At 48.8% G+C, this 26994-nt stretch overlaps 1 protein-coding gene and 2 non-coding genes across 5 annotated transcripts; all 3 read left to right on the top strand.

Moving 5' to 3' along the window:
- Positions 1-64: 64 nt before the first annotated feature.
- Positions 65-26388, top strand: htt (huntingtin). Of its 3 annotated transcripts, none has more exons than XM_068728879.1 (67): positions 65-433; positions 1212-1295; positions 1481-1601; positions 1792-1851; positions 1962-2041; positions 3018-3156; positions 3353-3494; positions 3657-3835; positions 3967-4171; positions 4427-4474; positions 4696-4773; positions 4874-5262; positions 7196-7322; positions 7412-7527; positions 7615-7726; positions 8031-8168; positions 8421-8579; positions 8738-8835; positions 8931-9070; positions 9170-9233; positions 9347-9447; positions 9651-9797; positions 9895-10015; positions 10132-10277; positions 10451-10635; positions 10737-10954; positions 11105-11231; positions 11321-11445; positions 11554-11664; positions 11806-11883; positions 12290-12513; positions 12611-12689; positions 12794-12955; positions 13045-13100; positions 13276-13424; positions 13598-13734; positions 13883-13999; positions 14688-14810; positions 14964-15223; positions 15342-15484; positions 15633-15861; positions 15977-16118; positions 16238-16417; positions 16672-16848; positions 17040-17116; positions 17441-17576; positions 17669-17791; positions 17900-18107; positions 18271-18416; positions 18514-18691; positions 18934-19035; positions 19132-19316; positions 19522-19648; positions 19739-19842; positions 19982-20136; positions 20243-20382; positions 20528-20613; positions 20690-20820; positions 20910-21042; positions 21287-21442; positions 21597-21787; positions 22135-22249; positions 22391-22604; positions 23847-23955; positions 24081-24243; positions 24752-24912; positions 25105-26388. In XM_068728879.1, the coding sequence occupies exons 1-67, from the start codon at positions 336-338 to the stop codon at positions 25316-25318; spliced, it is 9468 nt and encodes a 3155-aa protein (XP_068584980.1). In that variant the 5' UTR covers positions 65-335; the 3' UTR covers positions 25319-26388. The 3 variants fall into 3 exon arrangements, with proteins under 3 accessions (XP_068584980.1, XP_068584978.1, XP_068584979.1); XM_068728877.1 differs by having other exon boundaries at positions 23742-23955; XM_068728878.1 differs by lacking the exon at positions 4427-4474 and having other exon boundaries at positions 23742-23955.
- LOC137886611 (small Cajal body-specific RNA 14) lies at positions 12025-12154 on the top strand. Its single transcript, XR_011104983.1, has one exon. It is a non-coding gene; the product is annotated as a small Cajal body-specific RNA 14 (non-coding RNA).
- On the top strand, positions 14209-14338 carry LOC137886612 (small Cajal body-specific RNA 14). Its single transcript, XR_011104984.1, has one exon. It is a non-coding gene; the product is annotated as a small Cajal body-specific RNA 14 (non-coding RNA).
- Positions 26389-26994: the final 606 nt, after the last annotated feature.

Below are 26994 nucleotides of genomic sequence, written 5' to 3'. Positions count from 1 at the left end.
CACTGACGTTACGCCCCTCCCCTTTCTGTAAACTGTCACATATGCCACTTCCTGGTGTGATTTTTGTCGGGGGAATGCAACGCTGCACCAAAGATGGCATATTATCGACCATCGTTTTGTTCATTTAGGATAAACATTGTGAAAGAATAAGAGATATTTTGCACGAGCAGAAGGCGGAGAGCCGGTGGTAGTTGTCGCGAGCAGTGTTAGCACTCTCGTCGCACTACGCACCGCTTGCTCTCTCATTGCGCTAACTTGTCCCACGGTGCTAGCTAGTTAGCTCTCATAGTAAATATTAGCTAGCCTAGCTAGCTTGCTTACTGTTGATTGCTAAAATGGCCACCATGGAGAAATTGATGAAGGCCTTTGAGAGTCTGAAGTCATTCCAGCAGCAGCAGGGACCACCGACCGCCGAGGAGCTCGTCCAGAGGCAGTAAGTGGATGTTTGTCTTTCGGCGATTGCATTGCACGCTAACACCTAGACAGGTAGCTTAGCATGCGTGCTAACGTGAGAGCCTCTCTGATACCGTAACCAAGCTTTTATGACTAGCTTGAAGCCAGATACGCTAACATGCGAACGAGCAACCGGAGTCTAGGCTGTTATTTAAACGTTATCTGCTATTTTCTGGTACTGGTTTTCAGACGTTGCACCAAATGCCCAGCGGGCATGTCGTCTGATAACACCGTTATTTGAGTGTCAGCCAGGCAGATGTTTAGGGTTCAGACTAGCTGAACGATGGCTATCACAGAAGGCGTCCGTTACTTTATGCCCACGCACCTGCTAAAGGGGACCGAGGAGCGATTCAGAGGTTCAGTGTCTGCTCAAACAAGTTGACCTCGAGGGAGAACATTGTTTGGAAAGCCACGTTCACATTGTGTCATCGTGTAGTCAATTGTACAGAAGGGTAGATATTATTACTACTACTTCTCTGCCGATGACCTGGTGCATTAATATGACGTCACTGACGCCTGTCCATCGCACCCGATCCTGATCAGTGGAGGGAGCGGTGCTGTTGTTTTGTTTCTGCAGTGGTTTTTGGTGTTAGTAGCAGAATCATCATGTCCATCTGCCTGTCCAAAGGTCCCGAAAGATTGTTTTCCTGTCTGAACCCTAATCGTTGTGTCCTATCTCCTGTTTCCTTGTCTTTTTTTGCTCCCTTTTTTTTTGTGCGTCCCTTCTTCTCATCCTCCCGATCTTTCCTCCTTCACAGGAAAAAGGAACAGGCTACCACAAAGAAGGACCGGGTCACACACTGCCTGACGATATGTGAAAACATTGTGGCTCAGTCTCTGAGGTAGGCCTTGCTGATTGAACTTTCAATCAGGTTTACGTTTTTTAAATTATGTTTAATAACAGTCTTATTATTCGGCTGCTTTTATCTTTATATGTATTATTAATAAACGCCGTCTGTTAACGGATGATTACGTATGTGCGTGATGACGCTCTCCTCTCTCTTCTCCTCTATGGTCCTGGGAGCAGAACTTCTCCAGAGTTTCAGAAACTGCTGGGCATCGCCATGGAGATGTTCCTGCTCTGCAGCGATGACAGCGAATCGGACGTCCGGATGGTGGCTGACGAGTGCCTGAACAAAATCATCAAAGTGAGCCCCCCCCCCCCCCCCGTGCTACTCTCCTCTTTTCAGCACCGTTTCTTCAATAACGGGACAATAACGTTGATCATTGATTCATAAGCAGTTGGTGTCCCACTGGAGACAGAATAACGAGCTTTGATGTGAGCATGATGTGATGAGATATGTTGTCGCCGTGTCATTTTCTGATCTTTATTTCCAGGCTTTGATGGACTCAAACCTGCCTAGACTGCAGCTGGAGCTGTACAAAGAAATTAAAAAGGTATTAGATACGTGTCTTTGTTGTTAGTCGTCTTCTTATGCAACAGTTTTATTGTCACCGAGGACTGAGGTAAAACTACTTCATGTGTCAATGTTTGTGTATCTCTGTAGAACGGTGCCTCTCGGAGTCTGAGGGCAGCTTTGTGGAGGTTTGCTGAGCTCGCTCACCTCATCAGACCACAGAAATGCAGGTATATACACACACACACACACACACACACACACACACACACACACACACACACACACAATGCCTGAAAATGGCTTTTTAGGCCAATTTAGTGTTTTTCATTTCAGAAAGACGTTGGGGGGAGATAGCTTTGTCAACATGTATGTTCCTGAAGCTAATGTGTATGAATGTATGTGCAGCGTAAAAGTCGTATAAATCATCTGAAAACTGGGAACCTGAAGATTAATTTGAGATGCAGCTCGGCAGTAATAATTTATTACACCAAGTTGTTAGTAGTCATAAATCACAAATGAAAAATAATGATCTAAAATGTATTGTGAGAGTGTATAAGATATATGATGGAGGTATATGATCCCATTCTCACGCTCGAGTTTCATAAGTTCTTGCAGCGATTTTTGGGTTGATACCATTTGTTACATAGATTTGGTGCTAAATTTAAAAATGTAAACCTCTTGAGAATTGTTGTATCGTCACAAAACCCTCCAAAATACCACATTTAAGACACCAAGACCTTGTTGAACACCATAGACAAAATCCATGCTGTGATTTGATGTCAAGAACTTTTGACATTTGGAGATTTGTGCAAGAATTGTTGTTTTTCGGCGATCGGATGGCGAGCTCTTCTGGTCTGGAAATTGCCCAGAAACCCTCTTAATGTCGGTATACCTAAGAAAGCCACTCATCCTCTGTAGCACATCATCATCATCATCACACATGAATACAATGCAACTCCAAGACTCTTTAGGAACCCCAGTGTGCAGAAATATTCAAATACACCATTTTTAGAATAGGCGAAAAACCACCGTAGTAACTTAATTAAAAAGCTCAGCCGGCTACAGCCTCTTCAAGACGGTAACGCCGGCATTCCTCACAAACGCCTATGGTTAGGGGAAGAAACATCGGTGTCTGACTCTGTTTTAAATGTGTTTTTACTACTTTCTTTTGTTTGCATTCTAATCCCGTCTCTCGTGGTCCAGACCCTACCTGGTCAACCTGTTGCCGTGCCTCGCTCGAATCACCAAGCGGCAGGAGGAGACGGTACAGGAGACTCTGGCTGCTGCAATGCCCAAGATCATGGCCGCCCTGGGGCACTTCGCCAACGACGGCGAGATCAAGGTATCCACACAGCAGAAGCGGAGACATTGAAACTGTTACTGTGTGGGAAATGAATTTGGGCGCAGAATATTAGTCTTTCTGTTATTTGTTTCTTACTCTTCTCCTACCAATTTAAATACTCTAAAGTTAGTTTATCTGAAATATGCACATCTTGCAACAGCTCGCTTTCATTGTAGTCCAACCATTTTTGTCCCAGGTGCTGCTGAAGTCATTCGTGGCCAACCTGAAGTCCAGCTCCCCCACCATCAGACGGACGGCAGCCAGCTCAGCCGTCAGTGTGTGCCAACACTCCAGGCGCGCCACCTACTTCTACACGTGGCTCCTTAACGTGCTGCTGGGTAGGGCCACACACACACACACACACACACACACACACACACACACACACACTCTGACTGAACAGTTCAAGCTAACATTTGTGGGCTAGTTTGGTGTCAAACAGCTGCAGACATTCAAAGAGGACAAGTCGTCACTCACCCTGACCCTCAAACCGTCTCTAGGTCTGCTGGTCCCAGTGGATGAGGAGCACCTCAGCCACCTTATTCTGGGGGTGCTGTTAACCCTTCGCTACCTGATGCCTCTGCTCCAGCAGCAAGTCAACACCACCAGCCTCAAAGGAAGCTTTGGAGTCATGAGGAAGGAGGCTGACGTACAGCCGACACCTGAACAACTGCTGCAGGTAGAGGGGAGAGAGTGATTGTGTGGATACCAGTGTTTGTAGCTTCATGATAGAGTTTTGGCTAAAATTGCACATATATTTGTGTGTGTGTGTGTGTGTGTGTGTGTGTGTGTGTGTGTGTGTGTCTGAAGGTGTACGAGTTGACCCTACACTACACACAGCACTGGGATCACAATGTGGTCACAGCAGCTCTGGAGCTCCTGCAGCAGATGTTCAGGACCCCCCCGCCAGAGCTTCTGCACATGCTCATCACCGCCGGCAGCATTCTTCACGGCACCGTTTTCCGCCAGGACATTGAGAGCCGAGCACGCTCCAGCAGCATCCTGGAGCTCATTGGTAAGCATGAAGCTTGGGGGGGGGGGGGGGGGCAATGTACCTGCTTCAAGTAGCTTTCATTTCATTAACCCTTACTGACAGACTTGCTCTACTCTCGTTCCTGCTCTGGTCTGAGTTCACGGCCGTTTTCTTTGCTTGCCTACTCATTCCCTGTCGCCTGTCAATAATAGTTGTTTCCGATGAGTCCCTCTGAGCTTCTGCTGCTTTTCTCTTCCTCGCCTCCTGTTTCTACTTCCTGTTTCCTGCCATTTGCAGCGGGGGGAGGGTCTTCCTGCAGTCCACTCCTTCTCAGGAAACAAAGAGGTGACTGGTCTATTTATCTCCTCTGCTCACCTCTCCCCTCTAACTGATGCTTCGGTCAGGGTTTGGGCAAATTTACCTCCGACTGAGTCCCCTAGGGAGGTTGATTAAAAAATCAAGTCTTTTGTTGTTTTGCATTCAGTTAAAGGTAAATGTGCATCATAGTCTCTTTCCCTCTAGTGATGGTGCTGATGTTATGTTGACACTAAACCTGTTGTTTCAAGGTAAAATGCTTTCTGGGGAGGAGGATGGGTTGGATGATGACGCAGAGAGAACAGAGGTCACCACCGGCGTCTTCACAGGTAAGACATGGCGTCTTATGAGGCAGCCTCACTGTTCAAACTAGACGGTAAAGCCCCGCGCAACGGCGATAACCAGGCTCTGTGTGCGTCTTCGCTTCAGCGGCCGTCGCCGGCGCGGACGGCTCCTCTGCGGCCCAGGTGGACATCATCACCGAGCAGCCGCGCTCCTCCCAGCACACCCTGCAGGCCGGCGAATCCGTGGACCTCAGCGCCTCCTCGGAGCAGGGCGGAGGCGGGACGTCCGCGTCGGACACTCCCGAGTCACCCAATGACAACGAGGAGGAAATGCTGAGTCGGAGCTCCAGCGGCGGGGCCAACATCACCCCAGAGACGGCGGACTACACCACGCCAGAGACGGAGGGAGGGCCCTTAGGAGAAGGCGGGACTCTGCTCGGCACTAATGATGGCTCACTTCCACCCAGCGACTCCTCCCAGACCACCACAGAGGGACCAGACTCGGCCGTCACACCTTCAGACGTAGCAGAGCTGGTCAGTGTGTGTGTGTGTGTGTGTGTGTGTGTGTGTGTGTGTGTGTGTGTGTGAGTGTGTGTGTGTGTGAGAGACGGCATGCCTCCCTAGACGCTGAACGACTTAATTACCATGCAATGCTATAATTAACTGTGCACCCTAATGTCCCTACAGGCATAGTTCCCAGTTATTAATGATGCTACACTTCATAGAGTTAGGATTCGTAGAATGGACAAAACATTCATTCCTCACATGTTGTTTTTACCATTAAAAGTATCGGTGGTCTTGCATGTTTCAGCCCGTTTCAAATACTTTAAAATTACTGTAAACCGTTTCTGAAATCATCTCGTCTCTCCACATGTATATCCTGCCTTACAGACAGCCACTGGCTCCAGCTTCATGCTGTCCAGTGTTTAAAGTCTAGGAGTATAAATACAGACGACAACCCTTTCCTAGAGACGGGATGCTGGTCCTGTAATGGCTTCTTCTACAGGCCGTTTAAAAGATTTGGGAGCTGGTCGGCAGTTATTTTTAATACGTTCAATAAGAACTAATGGAACGTGCAAACAACTTGTGTGCTCATCTTTCACATCTTGTATGGTGTGCGTACACTATTGTGAAATAAAAGCACCTTAGAACATATAGGATAAGGTTTGATTCAATCCCTTGGGTGTCGCCGCTCCCCTTCAGAGACGTTTTGCTGTGAGATAGTCCACTCTAACCATTCTACCTCTATGGTTTTGCCCCCCCCCCCACCCCCTCCTTTATCCTTCTCCCCGCTTCGTCTCAGTCGCGCCCTCCATTGCCGCAGGTGACTGAGCCGCCTCCTCCCTCGCCAACTTCCACCGAGGGTCCCGATGCCACAGACAGCGACTCTTCTGTCTACACTGCTTCCTCCTCTTCGTCTTCTTCTTCTTCTTCTTCTTTCTCTTTCTCCTCCTCCTCTTCTTCTTCCTCCTTCTATGCCACCTCCTGCTCCTCTAGCACTAGTGACAAGGTCAGCCAATTGGACACTTTGAACGGAGTGGGAGGGGCTTGCTTGTCTGGAAAACTTTTGGCTTTCCTCATTCTTTCTCCTGTCGTTCGTGCACATCATTTGCGTATTGCTACTTTTCCCCCTTCTTGTTGTCATTGACGGCACGTCATGCCCCTTCTGCCCCTCCTTCTCGTTTCCAGTGCCCCCCCCCCCCCTCCCAAAAAAAAAAAAAAATGAGATGCTTTTGTAAGACCTTTGTAAAAACAAGCAACCCCAACCTCCCACCTTGATGGCTTGCAGTGAAGAGTTCAAAGTAGAAGCATGAAGGCCATCTGTTCCTTTTTTTTTTTTTTTTGAATTGTTCTCCTTCAGATTTGGTTCCCTCTACCTTTTTTCAACAGACTGTGACAGGCTTTTGTTCCAGCGGAGGCCAAACCCGGAAAAACAATTTATTTCTACACATTTTTGGATTAAGATTACTTCACACATCTTGCAAGGAAAAACGTGTTCCCTTTAAAATGTCACGCGCGTACCTCATGTAGTCTTATGTAATTGAAAATACTCGTTTATTTCAAAGTTTGGATCAAAAGCTTGCTCTTCCTCTGGTTGAGTTCTGAGGCCTGTGCTTTTTCCTGTGTGTAGTTGATTTGCTGTGAACGAAGTGACCCGAGCATGATCCGGTGACTTTCAGTTTTAGTCGTTTGTTTGCTCTGCTGCGTGTCTCCTGTCGTCAATCCAGCAAATCAAACTCGATACTGAACGAGTCGGAACTAGCTGGGAGTCCTCTGCATGCGGTGGCGTTTCCAGTTTGTTGCGTTTTTTTAGAGCTTCTGTGATGTAAGTTCAGCTCCTCACTGGAGGGGTTCGCTCTCTGTGTGTGTGTGTGTGTGTGTGTGTGTGTGTGTGTGTGTGTGTGTGTGTGTGTGTGTGTGTGTGTGTGTGTGTGTGTGTGTGTGTGTGTGTGTGTGTGTGCATAAGGTGCTGGACGGCAGTGAGAGCCAGTACTCCGGGATGCAGATCGGGACGTTACAGGATGAAGAAGATGAAGGAGCAGCGCCTTCCTCCCAAGAAGAACCCTCGGAACCAATCCTGCAGTCGGCCCTGGGTATGTGTGTGTGTGTGTGTACGCTGGTTTTAACAGAAAACCAGGTTCTTTTTTTTTTTAAAGCATACTTATCGCTTCTGTGTGTGCAGCGCTGAGCAAACCTCATCTCTTCGAAGGCCGAGGTCACAACCGGCAGGGTTCAGACAGCAGTGTGGACCGCTTCATACCGAAGGACGAACCTGCTGAACCCCAACCTGACAATAAGGTAAACGCACGCGCTGAAACACCCGTCCTGAAGGTAAAGAAAGCAACACGATTACGCGTCCGTCTCTAACTCTTAACTGTTTCTTAGCCATCGCGGATAAAGGGTCCCATCGGACATTACACTGACCAGGGGGTGGAGCCGCTGGTGCACTGTGTGCGGCTTCTTGCTGCTTCCTTCCTGCTGACGGGACAAAAGAATGGTGAGGGTTATCGAAACGTTTAGTGATTCAAGTAGAGGGTTCAGTTCGAGGGGAAAAGGTGAGAACTTTAAAATAAATCTGCATATAGAATAAAGAAATGGATCGGATAGTCAAGGGCGCCAACGTCTTGATTATCATGGTAACAGATAACATCTCTAAGATTAGACAGCAGACAGAATTATGAGCTTCAGAAGATGTCAAAGATTTGTGGGATGTTTCATAATCAAAAAATTGTTTTATGTTTAAAAAAAAAAAAAAAAAAAGAGTGTGTGTGTGTGTGTATATCTTTGCTTTGCTTTCCCAGGTCTGACCCCTGACAAGGAGGTGCGAGTGAGCGTGAAGGCTCTGGCGGTCAGCTGTGTCGGGGCGGCAGCAGCGCTGCACCCTGAAGCCTTCTTTAATTCCCTCTACCTGGAGCCGCTGGACGGCGTCCCGGTCGAAGGTAGGGGCCTACAAAAATAAAAGACAATCCTATTTATGCCCATCTGTATGCCTGCTGTGGGAGTTACAAAATGCATAGTTTGACCGCTGTATCTTCTTCCGCACCGCCTGTGACCTCTCTCTCTCTCTCTCTCTCTCTCTCTCTCTCTCGTTCTCTCGTTCTCTCTCTCTCTCTCTCTCTCTCTCTCTCTCTCTCTCTCTCTCTCTCTCTCCCTCTCTCTCTCTCTCTCGTGTTCTCTGTCCCCCCCTGCAGAGCAGCAGTATATCAGCGACATGCTGGGCCTCATTGACCATGGGGACCCCCAGATCAGAGGGGCCACAGCCATCCTCTGTGCAGCCATCATACAAGCTGCACTCACTAAAACACGCTACAACATACACACCTGGCTGGCCAGTGTGCAGAGTGCAACAGGTTGGTGTGTGTGTGTGGGAGGGGGATATTTTTCCTTTATTTATTTTCCTTACCATTATTGCTATTGTATTCTATGTTGCAATGGTGTCAATATTATTTACACTTAATGATGGTTAAAAAGTTTGGATAGCGTTTAATGATTCTCTGTTCCCCTGCAGGTAACCCTCTGTCCCTGGTGGACTTGGTGCCTTTGCTCCAGAAAACTCTGAAAGATGAATCCTCCGTCACCTGCAAGATGGCTTGCTCTGCAGTGAGGGTAAGCGTGTGCCAGTAGTCTGTTCTCTCTCTCTCTCTGTGTGTGTGTGTGTGTGTGTGTGTGTTTGAGGCTGACCTTGTCGATGTGTGTTCCAGCACTGCCTCATGACTGTGTGCAGCAGTACCCTGAGTGAGCTAGGCCTGCAGTTGGTGATAAACCTTCTCGCTCTGAGGGACTCGTCCTATTGGCTTGTTCGCACGGAGCTCTTGGAGACGCTGGCTGAGATGGACTTTCGGTAAAAATCCATTTAGATTCTGTGTTTACCGGAGCTACTTGCTGTGGCAGCTTGCTGTCCCGGTTGGACTTTTAAGACATTCACTCTTTCCTCTTTTAGGTTAGTTAATTTCCTGGAGAGGAAAACGGAGACTTTGCACAAAGGGGATCATCACTACACCGGGGTAAGTCCTCCTTTCCCGTCGTCTTCTTCATGTGGAACTGCAAGTCGTTTTTTTTTTTTTTAGACGGTGTGTATCCTAAAAGTTGACTAATTCCACATTCTTCTCTAATGTAGCGGCTGCGGCTGCAGGAGAGAGTCCTTAATGATGTGGTCATCCGTCTGCTGGGAGATGATGACCCCAGAGTCCGGCACGTGGCTGCCTCTGCTGTCAGCAGGTACACTGTCTCATCTCTTCTCATGTACTGTGTTCTGAGCTCCAGACTGGTGCGTCTCTACTTTTTTAATTTAGGTGCACAAACAACCTTTCAGCGTGCCTTTTGACGCTGCAATATTACATTTTAAGCGTTGCCTTTTTAGTCAGTTCCCAAACCCGTTAATAATAAATGTGTTTTTGTCTCCGTTCCTCTCTTTCTACCAGGCTGGTTTCCAGGTTGTTCTATGACTGTGACCAGGGTCAAGGGGACCCAGTAGTGGCTATTGCCCGGGACCAGAGTTCAGTCTACCTGCAGCTGCTGATGCATGAGACACAACCCCCCTCCCAGTTCACAGTTAGCACAATCACAAGGTACACACGGACACACAACTCCTTTTGGTGTCGCATCTCATGACAAAATCACAGAACACAATATCTGAGGAACTCTGCTCTCGTCTCTGTCTGCCAGGACGTACCGGGGCTTCAACTTGTCCAACAATGTGTCTGATGTCACAATCGAGAACAATTTGTCCAGAGTCGTGACCGCCGTCTCCCACGCGTTCACCTCCTCTTCCTCCAGAGCCCTGACTGTGAGCTTCCACTCACTCACAACACTGCTGTATAAAATGTTTCTGCTGTGTGTGTGTGTTTTTTGTTTTTATGACAACATGTGTAAACACAATTCATTTGTCTTGTTTCTCTGCAGTTTGGCTGCTGTGAAGCCTTGTGCCTCCTGGCGTTAAATTTCCCAGTGTGCACTTGGAGCACAGGCTGGCACTGTGGCTACGTTAGCTCCAGTAGCAGCTTTTCTTCCCGCTCTAGTCTCAGCCGCAGCAGAGGCCGAGCCCTTAGGTGTGTGTGTCTCTCTCTCTCTTTCTCTCTCTCTCTCTCTCTCTCTCTCTCTCTCTCTCGTGAATTCATCCTTTGCGTGTTCATTTAATGCCGTCGTTGTTGCATATTCTGCCAGCCAAAAACATCACTCTTTCCTTTTTCCACCTGATTTATCTTCTGTCTCTGTTCTGCAGCGTGTCGCAGCCTAGCAGTGCTTCGGCCTCTTCAACCACCTCTTCATCCGCGCCGGATAATGAGCGGAGGACTCTGACAGTAGGAATGGCCAACATGGTCCTCTCTTTACTCTCCTCCGCCTGGTTCCCACTGGATCTTTCGTCACACCAGGATGCACTTCTGCTTTCTGGCAATCTGCTTGCTGGTGGGTGATATATGCGTTGAGATTTTACCTGTAGCTTGAAATATATTATATTCACTCAAACGGTAACCTGTTATTAACATGTCCCTTAATCATGTTCCCAGCTGTGGCCCCTAAATGCATGCGCAACCCCTGGGCCGGAGAGGAAGAAGGCAGCAGCGGTGGCACAAACCCCAACCCAAGTAAGATGGAGGAGCCGTGGGCGGGGCTGTCGGAGCGCTCCCTGGTGGCCATGGTGGAGCAGCTCTTCTCTCACCTGCTGAAGATCCTCAACATCTGTGCCCATGTGCTGGACGACACACCGCCGGGACCAGCGGTTAAGGTTCATAGAGTCTTTGTTTTTCGATTGGCTCGAAGTCAAAGTGATGCTTTTTTTTTTAAGTCACATTCTACTTTCATTTATCTGCTTATGATGAAGTTGTATCCACAGGAGTTCACTTTTCTGTGCTCTGTTTCCCTCGCTGTCTTCTAGGCCACCCTCCCCTCCCTGAGCAACACCCCCTCCCTCAGTCCCATCCGCAGAAAAGGCAAGGAGAAGGACGCTGCCGAGCCCAGTGCTGCTCCTATGAGCCCAAAGAAAAGCAACGAGGTCAACACGGGTACGTGCACACCTGACCAATTACAGGTAAAGATGGTCTCTGTGACGTGTCTGGGAATATTTAATACAAATTTGATGTTTTGTGAGCAGGCAGGCCAGCAGACGGCACTGGGTCCACCGCCATAAACAAATCTACCACCTTCGGCAACTTCTACCACCTGCCACCCTACCTCAAGCTCTACGATGTCCTCAAAGCTACACATGCCAACTACAAGGTCAACACTCCTTCCTGTCATGACAAAGTGTTTTTGGGTGGTTTTAGTAGCCTGAATGGCGGTTGGTGGCGGTGGTGTTAATTGTGTGTTTTTTTTTTTATCTCCTAGGTGACGCTGGACCTCCACAGCAGCCAGGAGAAGTTTGGAGGTTTCCTGCGTGCCACTCTAGATGTTCTGTCTCAGCTCCTGGAGCTGGCCACACTCCATGACATCAGTAAGGTAAAGACATGACGTCGGCTCTGTTGGAAATCAATTCTGGATGACTGCACTTGATGGAAGCAAGTTTAAGTTATACAATATTTTGTCGCCGCTCTTGTTCACATCGACTGAATGAATCAATTGAGTTCTATTTTCTGTCAGTGTGTGGAGGAGATCTTGGGCTACCTCAAGTCCTGTTTCTCCAGAGAACCAACCATGGCGACTGTTTGTGTACAACAGGTCAGCAATCTACTCTGTCTATGTCTCTGGTTGTAGATTTTTATTGTCACATTCATTGTGTGTGTGTGTGTGTGTGTGTGTGTGTGTGTGTGTGTGTGTGTGTGTGTGTGTGTGTGTGTGTGTGTGTGTGTGTGTGTGTGTGTGGCAGTCTTTATGGTTCCAACACTGAGCTGTGTGCTGAAACCGGTGCGACTCCACACAGAGTGAGGCTGGTTCCTGCCGACAGGGCCTGTAAAGGCATCGGGTTCTCTGTGCGATGGTTCCATACATCTTCATAAACACACACAGTTATATTCTAGCTGGGTGTCATCTGAGCCTTTTGAGATTATAGTTATATAAGTAAACACTTCCACTCCAAACTCTTTGTTTTTCGTTCTTTAGTAACTTAAGACCTCTCTCTCTGTAGCTTCTGAAGACCCTTTTTGGCACCAACCTGGCCTCCCAGTGCGAGGGCATCTTCAGTGGACCCAGCCGTTCCCAGGGAAAGGCTCTCCGTCTCGGCTCGTCCAGCCTGCGACCGGGCCTCTACCACTACTGCTTCATGGCGCCGTACACCCACTTCACCCAGGCTCTCGCCGATGCCAGTCTCCGCAACATGGTGCAGGCTGAGCAGGAGCAGGACACCTCTGGGTGAGTTGTGGCGACGCACGGGAGCATGAGATCCGTGCTTCCAGATGAAACGCACAGTTAGAACGTTACAGAACCGGCCTTCTTGTTCCTCTTCTAGATGGTTTGATGTGATGCAAAAAGCTTCGAACCAGCTGAGGTACAACATTGCAAATGCAACGCGCCACAGAGGAGACAAGGTAAACTGTTTAAGTTCAGACTGTGAACATCTAAAATATATCATCTTCATTGTGAGGAGCTGCTGTTCTGAAAGCTCCGGCCTCATCGTTGCTTTTTTTTTCAGAACGCCATCCACAACCACATCCGTCTGTTTGAGCCGCTGGTGATCAAAGCTTTGAAGCAGTACACCACCAGCACCTCCGTGGCCCTGCAGAGGCAAGTTCTGGACCTGCTCGCCCAACTTGTGCAGCTCAGAGTCAACTACTGCCTGCTTGACTCGGATCAGGTAAAACCCCAAAAAACAACGCTGACGTATGCTTTTGCATTAGTTGATCTTCACCTGCAGCTCACTCAGAAAGACGCTTTCTGTTTCAGGTGTTCATAGGCTTTGTCCTGAAGCAGTTTGAGTACATTGAAGTGGGACAGTTCAGGTGAGTTAATGCATATGTAGCATTTTCAGAACCCGTGTGTGTGTGTGTGTCTCAGGCCTTTTCTGTAATACGTTTTTTCCTTGCCTGCGTTACATAAGAGGTTAAATCTTGACTTCCGCTGCTCAAAAATGCCATTGCTGTCCTGTGAGCTAAAATGATACCCGTTCTTGCACAGAGACTCGGAGGCCATCATTCCCAACATCTTCTTCTTCCTGGTGCTGCTGTCTTATGAGCGCTACCACTCCAAGCAGATAATCAGCATCCCCAAAATCATCCAGCTGTGTGACGGCATCATGGCGAGCGGCAGGAAGGCCGTCACCCACGGTGAGAGGAACTAAAGCGAGACGCACTACACACACACTCATTTACTCTGCCTTTTACGTTCCTAAACATTACTTCAATCTAACACTTCATCTTAAAAAGCGTATCCTTACTGAAGCTGGATGTCTAAGAAAAACAGACATGGATGTTTTATTATTTTCCTCCTTCCTCCACAGCCATCCCAGCCCTGCAGCCAATAGTCCATGATCTGTTTGTGTTGAGAGGCTCAAACAAAGCGGACGCAGGCAAAGAGCTGGACACGCAGAAAGAAGTGGTGGTCTCCATGCTGCTTAGACTTGTGCAGTACCATCAGGTACTGTGTGTGTGTGTGTGTGTGTGTGTGTGTGTGTGTGTGTGTGTGTCCACGAACGGATTCCAAACGGACGCGGCGCGCTAACGTCATGAAGCGTTCCAGCAAAAATGCTTTCTCTGCCTGACCTTGACTTTGCTTTTCCGTGTAGGTGCTGGAGATGTTCATCCTGGTTCTGCAGCAGTGTCACAAAGAGAACGAGGACAAGTGGAAGAGATTGTCCAGACAGATCGCTGACGTCATACTTCCCATGATTGCTAAGCAGCAGGTGGGAAAATCAAAGCTATTTATACTGTAAGATCAAACGCGTTGGCTCACACTGACAAATCAGACGACAACATGTATGAAATGGTCCGGTCATCGATAATTTGATTTAATGAAAGCTCCCAAGATGGACAAGTCATGGTCCCACCGTTCATGCTGTACACATTTAAATTCCGATTGATTTTGTGTGTGTGTGTGTGTGTGTGTGTGTGTGTGGCAGTCTTTATGGTTCCAACACTGAGCAGTGTGCTGAAACCGGTGCGACTCCACACAGAGTGAGGCTGGTTCCTGCCGACAGGGCCTGTAAAGGCATCGGGTTCTCTGTGCGATGGTTCCATACATCTTCATAAACACACACAGTTATATTCTAGCTGGGTGTCATCTGAGCCTTTTGAGACGCAACAAATTCCCGGATCTTGGAATTTACAATTTTCTTTCTTTCTTTCTGAAAGCGGTAGATAATGTCTCCTTCAGTAATCACTCCTGCAGTGACAAAGTGTCTCATTCAAAACCACTAAATCACAAGGAACAAATGTATTGACACAATGTATTCCCCTTGTTTTATGGAGCATTGGAACAAATGGACTTGTGAACTGCAATGATTATACCTCTGTGTTGGTGTATTTATGGACCCATGTGTCTCAAGTAAAGTTGAATGAAGTAAACACGTTTGTATCTCGTTGTCCTCACAGATGCACCTGGACTCTCCGGAGGCGCTGGGAGTGTTGAACACTCTGTTTGAGACGGTAGCTCCCTCCTCTCTCAGACCGGTAGACATGCTGCTCAAGAGCATGTTCACCACCCCGGGAACCATGGTGAGACTCCTCCTCTGAGGTCTGAACATGCACTAGGACCTGGATGGACTTTAGACGTGACCTGTCTGATTTACTTGAAGGGATTTCAAATTTCCCTTTAACACACTGATTGCAAAATGTATATATTTTTGACTCAAACCTGTGCTCCTCCAGGCGTCGGTAGGTACGGTCCAGCTGTGGGTGTCCGGCATCCTGGCGGTGCTCAGGGTACTCGTCTCCCAGTCCACCGAGGACATTGTCCTGTCGCGGGTCCACGAGCTCTCGCTCACCCCGCATCTCCTCTCCTGCCACACAATCCGTCGCCTGCATCAGCAGAACCTCTCCCCGAGTGACCCGCCCGCTGCCGACGCCCTCGTCAACCAGGAACCTATCGGTGAGGCACAAAAGGCCCCGCCCGAGGAAACCTTTGCCAGGTTAGTGAGTGTGGTTGTAGATGCTTCTGACGTAAGGATTGAGGGATGTTTTCACCATTTCCCTGCTTTTATTTCCCCCCTTCTCACTTCATCCATGTCCTTTATTCCCTCTGTCCAGGTTCCTTCTCCAGCTGGTAGGAGTGTTGCTGGATGACATTTCCTCCAGACAGGTTAAAGTGGACATCACAGAGCAGCAACACACCTTCTACTGCCAGCAGCTGGGCACACTGCTCATGTGTCTCATACACGTCTTCAAAAGTGGTGCGCTTTATATCATTTCAATAGTCACTTTTGGATGAATATTAAGCTTTAAAATGAATCTCATTACATTCCACCAAATCCGGCTGCATGATGTTAATACTGGTCTTTACTTGATCCATTTCGTCTTTCGTCTTCCTTTCGCTTCCAGGAATGTTTCGCAGGATCACAGCCGCAGCTAGCCGTCTCCTAAAGGGCGAGGGTGGAGGTGGACAGACTGGCACAGAGGCCGCTCTGTTTTACCCCTTGGAGGGGCTGAACAGCATGGTGCAGTGCCTGATCACCACCCACCCCTCTCTGGTGCTGCTTTGGTGCCAGGTCCTCCTCATCATCGACTACACCAACTACTCCTGGTGGACTGAGGTGCACCAGACGCCGAGGTAAGAACAGACTACTTCCGCTAAAAGGGTGCAACAAATTGTCCAAATTCAAATCCCTGTGAGCGCGGTTCTGCATCTGGTAACGGACTGCCCTGTCTCCGTCCTTGTCTCTCAGGGGACACAGCCTCTCGTGCACGAAGCTGCTGAGTCCTCACTCCTCAGGGGAAGGAGAGGAGGACAAGCCCGAGGCGCGGTTAGCTATGGTCAACCGAGAGATCGTACGCAGGGGAGCCCTCATCCTCTTCTGTGACTATGTGGTGAGAGTCGCTCAAAACATTTGAACGCCGTTGGAGTCGGTCACAAATGGACAACAATCGTCAAAAAAAATAAATGTTTTAAGTCGACATGTAATTTAGATTTTTTCCCGAAAAAATAGTGTCAGAACCTCCACGACTCGGAGCATCTGACCTGGCTGATTGTCAACCACGTGCGGGACCTCATCAGCCTTTCCCATGAGCCTCCAGTGCAGGATTTCATCAGCGCTGTGCACCGCAACTCAGCTGCCAGCGGCCTCTTCATCCAGGCCATCCACTCCCGCTGTGACAACCTCAGTACTGTAAGATTACATCCTTACCATCCTCCCTCTAACTACTCTTTCCCCTCTGTTAAAGTTGCCTAGTACCTCTCTTCTTCTTCTTCTATTTATCCTTTTCTGACCGTTTTCCCTCTCGATTTGCTCGCCCGGTGTTCTTGTTTTTCACTTGATCAACACTGGTGTGATTTAAACTTTTTCTTGTTTCTTTCGCTTTGCTCTCCTTCTGTCATTGTTTTTCTGCCTTTCTTTAACTGACTCCTCTCCTCCTCTTGCAGCCTACCATGTTGAAGAAGACTCTGCAGTGTTTGGAAGGCATCCACCTGAGTCAGTCTGGCTCCCTGCTGATGCTGTACGTGGACAAGCTGCTCAGTACACCCTTCAGGGTTCTGGCTCGCATGGTGGACACACTGGCGTGTCGCAGAGTGGAGATGCTGCTGGCTGAGACACTGCAGGTGCAGCTTACGGATTAGTTTGCATTGAATTAGTTTGGAGCTTTCTTGAAAACCGAACATTTGATAAATTCTATTTTATCATCACAGCTTCCAGTTTGTCTGTGAGCTTTAATTATTTTGGCCCAGTAGGTGTCTGCTGTCAGTTTTCTATTTAGTCTGATCGTGTGTCGTTGCGTCCCTCCACCTTGCAGAACAGTGTAGCTCAGCTGCCTGTGGAAGAACTGGACCGGATCCAGGAATACCTCCAGACCAGTGGCCTGGCTCAGAGGTAAAGCTCTTCTGTCTTGTCAGAACAATTTGAGGAATAGTTTGCACATTTTACAATTTTTAACATCTTGTAAAAAGCAGAACAAAGCATAAAAAACACACACACACACACACACACACACACACACACACACACACACACACACACACACACCAGAAGATGCACAAGTCAAACAGATTCAAACATTGCATTGCCCATCTGCTCAGATCATAAGTATGTACGTGCAACTTTGAGGCCGTTTTTGTTTCTTGGATTCTGCAGAAATTGAAGATATTTGTCGAATTTGAATCAAAAATAACCTGTGTCTACCTCTTGTTAACGCAGGCATCAGAGGTTCTACTCCCTGCTGGACAGGTTCAGAGCCACTGTTGCCGGCACCAGCAGCCCCACACCTCCCGTGACATCACACCCCTTGGATGGGGATCCACCACCTGCCCCTGAGCTGGTCTCTGCAGATAAGGTGAGCGATTGTTTGTCTATTGATCCTGCAAAGTGAAGAAATCCAGAATAGGAGGCATAAATATTGTCTGTCTTTTTGATTTTGTTTTTCAGGAGTGGTACGTGGCTCTGGTGAAGTCTCAGTGTTGTCTTCACGGAGATGTTTCCCTGTTGGAAACGACGGAACTCCTCACCAAACTACCGCCCACTGACCTGTTTGACATCATGAGCTGCAAGGTGACACAGACTGCAGAGCCCAGACCTCCAGATAAATATTCTAGACCACATTGATTCATTCAAAGTGGATTATGTTGCATCTGAACCTGGGCCTTCTCTCCCCCCCAGGAGTTCAACCTAAGCCTGCTGTGTCCATGTCTCAGTATGGGGATGCAGCGGTTGGCACGAGGTCAGGGGTCGCTCTTGTTGGAGACGGCTCTGCAGGTGACCCTAGAGCGGCTCGCAGGGGTCACCGGGTCACTTCCTGTCCCCCACCAGTCCTTCCTGCCGCCCGCCCAGTCGCAGCCCTACTGGACCCAGCTAGCTGCTGTGTATGGTGAGAGTGGGAGGGAAGCGGAGAAGGGACTGAGCATGCATTTGTTGAGGTTGCATTGTGTATAAGAAGCAGGAGAACGTTTGCTTGAAACCTAAATCCGTAAGAGAAATGTTCTCCCTCTACAAATACAGTTCTTCTCTATATTCATGTCTTTGTCTTTCAGATGAGCCCGGTTTCTACCCCAGGGTTCTGTCGCTCTGCAGAGCTCTGTCCCAGTACCTGCTGAGTGTGAGCCAGCTGCCGTCCTCGCTACACATCTCCTCCGACAAGGAGCACCTCATCACTACTTTCACCTGCACTGCTGCCGAGGTAAAAGAATGAAAGTCCCACCGAAACGGAACATTCGAGCGTTTGTATTTTGACGTCGGGTGTGATCACTTCTTGTGCTTCTCTCTCCTCTCCTCAGGTCGTAGCGTGGCATCTCCTCCAGAACCAGTTGCCCCTGAGTGTGGACCTGCAGTGGGCCCTGTCCTGTCTGTGTCTGGCCCTGCAGCAGCCCTGCGTCTGGAACAAACTCTCCACCTCAGAGTACGCCACACACACCTGCTCCCTCATCTACTGCCTACACCTCATCATTGTTGCAGGTGAGGAGGCCGCCGGGACACGAAGGCCGAACGTTGTATAGTCCGTTATATTGGAGAGAAGGCAGACGTGTTTAAAGCCGACATCTCCAAAACTAGGCAACTCACCCTAAACCAGTCTAGATTGATAAATAGTACTACAGTTAGAGGAAAAATAAGTATTTTTCAAGCTGAACTGTCCCTTTTTATGATTTAAAATCTGTGCCGTTTCAATGCTGGTCAAACTTTGTGTCTTGGCCTCCCAGTGGCTGTGAGTCCTGGTGACCAGCTTCTGCATCCAGAGAAGAAGAAGACGAAGGCAGAGAGAGAGGCCGAAGAAGATGAAGTTGACTCTGCGCATGCTAACCGTGAGTACTTAAGAGTTTCTGTGCAACTGCTGCGGCGTTTTGACTTGCAACGCCGTTTAAAGCGTTTTGCCATCAAACATCACCCGTGCGTTGCAGACATGTGCGAGTGGCGAGCGTGTGAGATCATGGCGGAGCTGGTGGAAGGCCTGCAGAGCATCCTCGCCCTGGGTCACCATAGAAACAGCGCATTCCCCGCTTTCCTCACGCCAACGTTGCGCAACATCGTCATCAGTCTGTCCCGGCTGCCTCTGGTCAACAGCTACACCCGAGTGCCTCCACTGGTCAGTGTGTGTGTGTGTGTGTGTGTGTGTGTGTGTGTGTGTGTGTGTGTGTGTGTGTGTGTGTGTGTGTGTGTGTGTGTGTGTGTGTGTGTGTGTGTGTGTGTGTGTGTGTGTGTGTGTGTGTGTGTGAGAGACAAATACTATGCCTCCAATTTGTATACGTGATTATATTGGTCTATTAAAAATGATTTGTGTGTGTTTTTAGGTTTGGAAGCTGGGCTGGTCCCCTCAGCCAGGAGGAGAGTACGGCACCACGCTGCCTGAGATCCCTGTGGACTTCCTGCAGGAAAAGGACGTCTTCAGAGAGTTCCTCTACCGCATCAACACACTGGGTACACAAATGGAAGTGCAGTATCTGATTGCCGAGATTATGACCGCTGTACTTTCTGACACCCGAATGGTTTTGTTGCTTTTATGTTTAGGCTGGAGCAGCAGGACTCAGTTTGAGGAGACCTGGGCCACACTGCTGGGGGTGCTGGTCACCCAACCCATCACTATGGACCAGGAGGAGGAGACGCAGCAGGAGGTACACGCACAAAGATGTAGTTCACATCCTTGAATGTGCTGCTGGTTTGTGTGAATTCAGCGTGTGAGCATCGAAGAAACGCATTAGAATAAATAGTGTCCATCTGACTCGTTGTTTTTGTTCCTCCTTTTGTCTCTAGGAGGACTTGGAGCGTACCCAGTTGAATGTGTTGGCGGTGCAGGCCATCACCAGCCTGGTGCTGAGTGCCATGACCCTGCCCACTGCTGGCAACCCTGCAGTCAGCTGTCTGGAACAGCAGCCCCGCAACAAGAGCCTCAAAGCGCTGGAAACACGGTAGCTATGCATCTCTTTTATTCTAGCAAAGAGGCCAGAATAAGCATGCAGTGATATTTTAATTTTGTGTGTGTGTGTGTGTGTGTGTGTGTGTGTTCGTTCCCAGGTTTGGAAGGAAGCTTGCCGTGATCAGGGGCGAGGTGGAGAGAGAGATTCAGGCTCTTGTGTCTAAGAGAGACAATGTTCATACACACCACCCGTACCACGCCTGGGACCCTGTGCCCTCTTTATCGGCAGCCTCAGCCGGTAACACAAAACATCCATAAAGTCTCTTAATCGACCCACAGATACTCGTATTGCCATTTTACTTATTGCGCTATTGTTTATATCTTTACTCCATTGTTTTTTTTAATTCTTCTTCTGTTGTAATCTTTGTTCATTTTTGTTGCAGCCGGCACGCTGATCAGCCACGAGAAGCTGCTGCTTCAGATCAACACGGAGAGGGAGTTGGGCAACATGGACTACAAACTGGGACAGGTAAGGGATGCGTACAAGGTGGATCAAAACGAAGCTTGAGGAACAGTGTGTTAAATGTTTTTAATCCTTCCCCCAGGTCTCCATCCACTCGGTGTGGTTGGGTAACAACATCACCCCACTGAGAGAGGAAGAATGGGGTGAGGATGAAGAAGACGAAGCAGACACTCCAGCGCCCACCTCCCCGCCCGTGTCTCCCATCAACTCCAGGTCAGTCAAATTAAGACATTTCTTCAGCGTCAACGCACTGAAACGACAACGCACAATGGGACTTATTGCTGTCTTATTTGTGCTTTCAGGAAGCATCGTGCAGGCGTGGACATTCATTCGTGTTCCCAGTTTCTCCTGGAGCTGTACAGCCAGTGGCTGATCCCCGGATCCCCGAGTAACAGGAAGACCCCGACCATACTCGTCAGTGAAGTGGTCCGATCGGTGAGCTTGGTTATCGTTTTACTTTTGCCTAAAACTGTTTTGGAGTTTTCAAGTTATCCTTGAGAACAGTAGACCCTCGTTTTTCTCTCTGGAAAGCAGACGATTAAAATGCATGCCTGCTTATCGGTTTCTGGAGAAAGAGGAGATGTTTGAGGGGATCCACGAGAAATGGGCCCATGACCAAGATGGACTCCGCTCTCCTCTCACTCTCTCTCTCTCTCCCCCCCGTTCTCCTTCTCTGTAGCTGCTGGCGGTGTCGGACCTGTTCACAGAGAGGAACCAGTTTGACATGATGTTCTCCACCCTGATGGAACTGCAGAAGCTCCACCCACCAGAGGATGAGATCCTCAATCAATACCTGGCGCCTGCCATCTGCAAGGCAGCTGCAGTACTGGGAATGGTGAGCGCGACATAACATTGACATTGAGAAGCTATTTAAATTGGAATGTGTCTACAACTTTTTTTTCTTTTTATATTGCACACTTGATGACCGCACACTTCAGGCCATGATGTTATCGCTTAAGTGTATTAATAATCTAAATGTATATTTGTAGGACAAAGCGATAGCGGAGCCCGTTTGTCGCCTGTTGGAGACGACCCTGCGCAGCACCCACCTGCCCAGCCGCATGGGGGCTCTGCACGGAGTGCTGTACGTGTTGGAATGCGACCTGCTGGACGACACGGCCAAGCAGCTCATCCCCACCGTCTCCGAGTACCTGCTGTCCAACCTCAGGGCTATCGCTCAGTGAGTAGCGGAGACACACACTGACCTCATTTCATCATCTCATGATGATGATGATGATGATGATGATGATGATGAAGAAGAGTGGAGCAAATGGGTTTAATGGCGGTGGGTGGCCCTCCTGCAAAGTAAGGGGAATTTTGGATTGAAGTAGTTTCATCCAGTTCAGGGCGTAGTGCAGATGACAATACAGACAAATTCTTTTGATCCGAGGACCAAGAGTGCAGTGCAGCGTTTGGCCACTAGGTGCTGCCCGTCACATTTCAAACGGACAGACTACTGGCCTTTTCTATTTTTATTTTCATCTAGTTTCACTCACGCTGTGCGTCGCCTCTCTTTGTGTGCCGCAGCTGTGTGAACCTGCACAACCAGCAGCATGTGTTGGTGATGTGCGCCGTGGCCTTCTACATGATGGAGAACTACCCTCTGGATGTAGGAGCCGAGTTCATGGCTGGAATCATACAGGTAAACGTTGGCTGGTGTCGGGAGCTAACGTGGGACGTCTGCCACCATTACAGAACGGGACAAAGATAACGTTCAAAAAGTAAAAGTGCTGGCGTTCCTCTTTACACGTCTACCTCTCTCCTCCATCTCTTTGTCTTCCAGCTGTGTGGCGTGATGGTGTCGGCCAGCGAGGACTCCACCCCCTCCGTCATCTACCACTGCGTGCTGCGCGGCCTGGAGCGCCTCCTGCTGTCGGAGCAGCTGTCCCGCGTGGACGGAGAAGCGCTGGTCAAGCTCAGCGTGGACAGGGTCAACATGCCGTCCCCACACAGAGCCATGGCCGCCCTGGGCCTCATGCTCACCTGCATGTACACCGGTAAGAAGGGTCTCCAACAGGACCGATGCTCCGCCATCCTGCCTAAAATCACCAGCATGTGCCGTATGAGGACCGGTGCTTCCGAACTCACCACGGGGGGGGGGGGGGGTTGAGCTACCTGGCTAACTCGCCTGCATGGACACTCTAAATAACAGTAGACTACTTTATCATCAGTTAACCCTACTGGTGCAGTATTTAGTAATGGTTCATACTTAAAGCTCTGCAAGCTTAACTAATATTAGTACTGCTTCAGTGAGGATGTGTCCCATTTCTTTCCTGTACTCTCATCCTAGATGCGTTCCTTTCTAGTCGTATGTAGAGTAAAATGTAGTGGTGTCCCTGGCTTGTGCTGGTGTGTCCCTTTTACTGTGTCCCTCGTATTAGAGGGTGACTCTCGGGGGACTGTTACGGGGCAGAACTGGGACTATCCTGAGAATTATGTAGGAATGTATTGCTGCTTCTCAGCCCACTGACATACTTATTCATGAGCTCACGCATGTTGTGCACGCCACCATTGCATGCAGCTCACAGTACACACTAGTATTACAATGAATGTACTTACTGTGACTCTTATCACAAGTATTTTACGTCCATAAATCTCTTTACAGCATAACGGATTCCTACCAGCCCTGTAATGATGCCTGTGACTGCTCGCTTTCTGCATGTGATACATGTGTTCTATACATACCTCTGACATACCCTACCTCTAACCCTTACGTCGTCCCCTACTAACTCCAGCAACTCTTAGCCAATCCCTTTTGAGTAAAATCCGGCTCTTGAAAAAAAAAAAATGCAAACCGAGTTCTAACTTTAGGCGAACCTCTCACAGGAGAGGGTGATCGAGTCTGTAATGGACCCAGTAAACGTGGCGTTGAAAATCTCTCCTAACACTTTAAGCACCAGTCGCTTACAGACCACCTCCTCCTTAAGGAGGTGATTTTGACTGAAGGCAGCTCCCAGAATTCCGCCCATCTTCTGTTTGAGGTTCGACTAAATTCTGATCTGAATCTTGTGATTATCGGTGCCCACTCTAACGTCTCCCCCACTGGTTGGACCGGTGCAACCCACCCCACCTACCTACCTACCTACCCCTCCCTCCCCCCCACTCCCCCCACCACCCCCCTCTCGTCCTCTCAGCGGTGCTTGCGTCGGGTTCAGACGTGACAGGGGTTAGAGGTCAGGTTGACTCTGGCGTAGCAGAGGCGGTGGGCGTCACGGCCGGTCATGTTGGTTTCTCCTCAGGGAAGGAGAAAGCCAGCCCCGCCAGTCGCCCCGCCCACTCCGACCCTCAGGCGCCAGACAGCGAGTCCATCATTGTGGCCATGGAGAGGGTCTCTGTTCTCTTCGACAGGTAAACGCACACTGGACTGCACTCTTTCGCTCATGTCTGTCCTCGGTTTGTGGGTTTTGTGGTGTCCAGAATAAGACCCGTTCTGACGACGGGAGCGGCGCTTTGTTGTGTTTCCCGTTTTGCAGGATCCGGAAAGGTTTACCCAGCGAGGCTCGGGTGGTGTCCAGGATTCTGCCCCAGTTTTTGGACGACTTCTTCCCGCCACAGGACGTCATGAACAAGGTCATCGGAGAGTTCCTGTCCAATCAGCAACCGTACCCGCAGTTCATGGCCGCCGTCGTCTACAAGGTCGGGGTTAATGCATAACCAGATTAAACGCTTAATCATATTCTGTACATGCGGTTCACCCAAATGTGATTATTCATTAACTTGTGTTGGTGAGTCCAGTTCTTTGGCCACAGAAATGCTGACTGAGTTGGCTTCTTGTAAGGAGCAATGAAGTCTCAGTCTTTTTTTTTTTTTTTGTTTTGAGCAAGTCGGCCAGCTCCTTTTGTTGTCCAATCAGACAATACGTTGTCAAGGCAACATCAAGCTGGAGCAGAGAGGGCTTTCCAGTTCAGGGATTTAAAATAAATGAGATCCGTGCAGTTATTAGACTTCTGAGTAGAAAAATCTATGCAGCGGCATGATTCTTATTATGACATAGAATGTATCATAAATGTTGTCTAAAAAACAATTTAACAGGAATTCAAACACGAGTTAATGACGCTTTTGTAAGATAATTAGTGACTTTGGACAGATCTTTTTTTCGGTAGCCGTCTCAATATACTTCCTCTCCCTCTGCGCCCACCTCCAGGTTTTCCAGACCCTCCATGCCACAGGCCAGTCCTCTATGGTGCGAGACTGGGTGCTGCTCTCCTTGTCCAACTTCACTCAGAGAACACCGGTGGCCATGGCGATGTGGAGCCTCTCCTGTTTCTTTGTCTCCGCCTCCACCTCCCAGTGGATCTCTGCCCTGTATCCTTGGGTTGTCTCTATACTGTGTGTGTGTGTGTGTGTGTGTGTGTGTGTGTGTGTGTGTGTGTGTGTGTGTGTGTGTGTGTGTGTGTGTGTGTGTGTGTGTGTGTGTGTGTGTGTGTGTGTTAAAGGTACAGCTCGCCAACTAGTGTTGTCTGTTGTCCTTAACCCCGCCCCCTTCTCTCTAACCAGACTGCCACACGTGATCAGCCGAATGGGCTCCAGTGAGGTGGTGGACGTCAACCTGTTCTGCCTGGTGGCCATGGATTTCTACCGGCACCAGATCGACGAGGAGCTGGACCGCAGGGCTTTCCAGTCCGTCTTTGAGACGGTGGCCTCGCCAGGCAGCCCGTACTACCAGCTGCTGGGCTGTCTGCAGTCAATCCACCAGGACAAATCGCTCTGAGGGACACGACGGCACCGAGAGGGGGGGGGGGGTGAAGCACAGGGAGGGAAGTGGTGGGGAGAGAAATGAAATGGCCGTGTCGTTCACCTCCTCCTCGAGTTGCAGAATGTTTCATGTCGCCTCACCCCTTTCCCTCCTTTACACTGATGTGACACGAGTAGAACTACTGAAGGCACCGCGATGAAGAAAAACGAGGGAGGGTGGGGGGGGGGGGGGGGATCTGAATCCGGGTCAGTCTTAGGGCGTATGTTAAAGGTCTGCACCTACATTAAGGACACTGACTGTAAAAACCTCCAAACCGTGGCTCTTCCACAGACCATTCCTCGAGACGAGCGGCAGCACCTCGATTCAGAAACATGTAAAAAAAAACAACACATAAATCAAACACAAACATCGGATTATTTTCCTGTGAGGACTTGCTTGAGTATTGTGATGTCAGTAAAGTAAAAAAAATTAGAAAATGCAAAGTATTTACTATATTTAAAAGTTTCAATGCATCTATTTTTCCGTGCGTTCTGTTAAAGATGGCGTACGGTCTGGTTGGGACAATGGGCTACGAATGCCTGCTTAATGTTGTCAATAATTATCTTTGAAGACACTTTTTTTTTTTTTTTTTTATATATATTTAAGTTGTGTTCTTTCTCCGACGTGCACAAGTTGAATAGTGAATATTTGATGTGTCAGAATGAGCACTAATAGCCATAGTCTCTCTTTGTTTTCCTTCCCGTGACTGAGGACCAGGGGATGGACGTTGTGAGTCGTCGCTGCAGAAACTTGTTTGCACTCATATTTCGACACGTTGTTCCGGTCAGTGGACCTCTTCTTCTGCTGGATGTTGTAGTGAGAGGACAGTTAGACTCCAGTCTTCACTGTGTAAAAGGCCCGTAAGACGTTTAAGACGGTGGGACATGTCGAGCAAGTAAAATACCAAAATTGCAGAGACGTCTCTTTCTTCTTTTTACCCAGTAGCAGGGGGAGGAGCATTCCCTCTTCTGATTTTTATCATATTGCTTATATCCGTCTAGTCTTTTAAAATAGAATCCTAGTCCCCCCCCCCCCCCCCCCCCCCCCCCCCCCCCCCTCGTACCCCTGAATGACTCCACCGGTCCAGTTCTTCTACTTTTTAAATTCTCAGGATGTGAAATGTGACTTTTTTGTTGTTGTAATAAGACTGGATGTCATTTGCAGTCATCTTTAAATGGAGTTCCCTTCGTACCTTTGGGGGGGGGGGGGGGTAAATGAAAGCCATGGTGCATGTTAAAGTCCAAACTGTAAAGACGAGACGACAAGATCACGTTTCTTTTGTCCGTCTTAACACAATAATCCACGATCCGAAGATTCTGAATCGACAGAGAGCTGCGAGTATTTTACTGAAGACCTGGAGTTGCCTGGGAGCGTTACTCTGTACATACACTTGCCTTAGATGAAGACTGAAAATATATATATATATGTGTATGTATGTCCTGTACACTGAAAGCTTGACAGCATGCTTAGCATTACTATCTTTTTTTTTTTTTTTCTCGCATAGTCCTTAATACTGTATTTTGCGTGGGAGCGGTGCGACGCAATCCAAAGGGAGCCTTGAAAACCTTAGAGACCAACAGCCGCTTTGACAAATCAACAGACGGGGGCGGGGGGGGTTCTGTTTTTGTTGAGCTTTAAATATTGTTTTGTCT

Source organism: Cebidichthys violaceus, unplaced genomic scaffold (assembly GCF_023349555.1).
Source record: "Cebidichthys violaceus isolate CVI_PGR_0920_01 unplaced genomic scaffold, fCebVio1.0.p SCAF_44, whole genome shotgun sequence".
NCBI classification, from domain to species: Eukaryota; Metazoa; Chordata; class Actinopteri; order Perciformes; family Stichaeidae; genus Cebidichthys; species Cebidichthys violaceus.
The sequence above is the reverse complement of the archived record's forward strand: the minus strand, read 5'-3'. Positions and strand labels throughout refer to the sequence as shown.

Bases quoted from the DNA above. Each gene is read 5' to 3' on its own strand.
- htt (XM_068728877.1), top strand. From the start codon at position 336: ATGGCCACCATGGAGAAATTGATGAAGGCCTTTGAGAGTCTGAAGTCA. The intron at 7,528-7,614 runs GTAAACGCACGC...ACTGTTTCTTAG, and splicing joins AACCCCAACCTGACAATAAG to CCATCGCGGATAAAGGGTCC. The intron at 9,448-9,650 runs GTACACTGTCTC...TCTTTCTACCAG, and splicing joins GCTGCCTCTGCTGTCAGCAG to GCTGGTTTCCAGGTTGTTCT.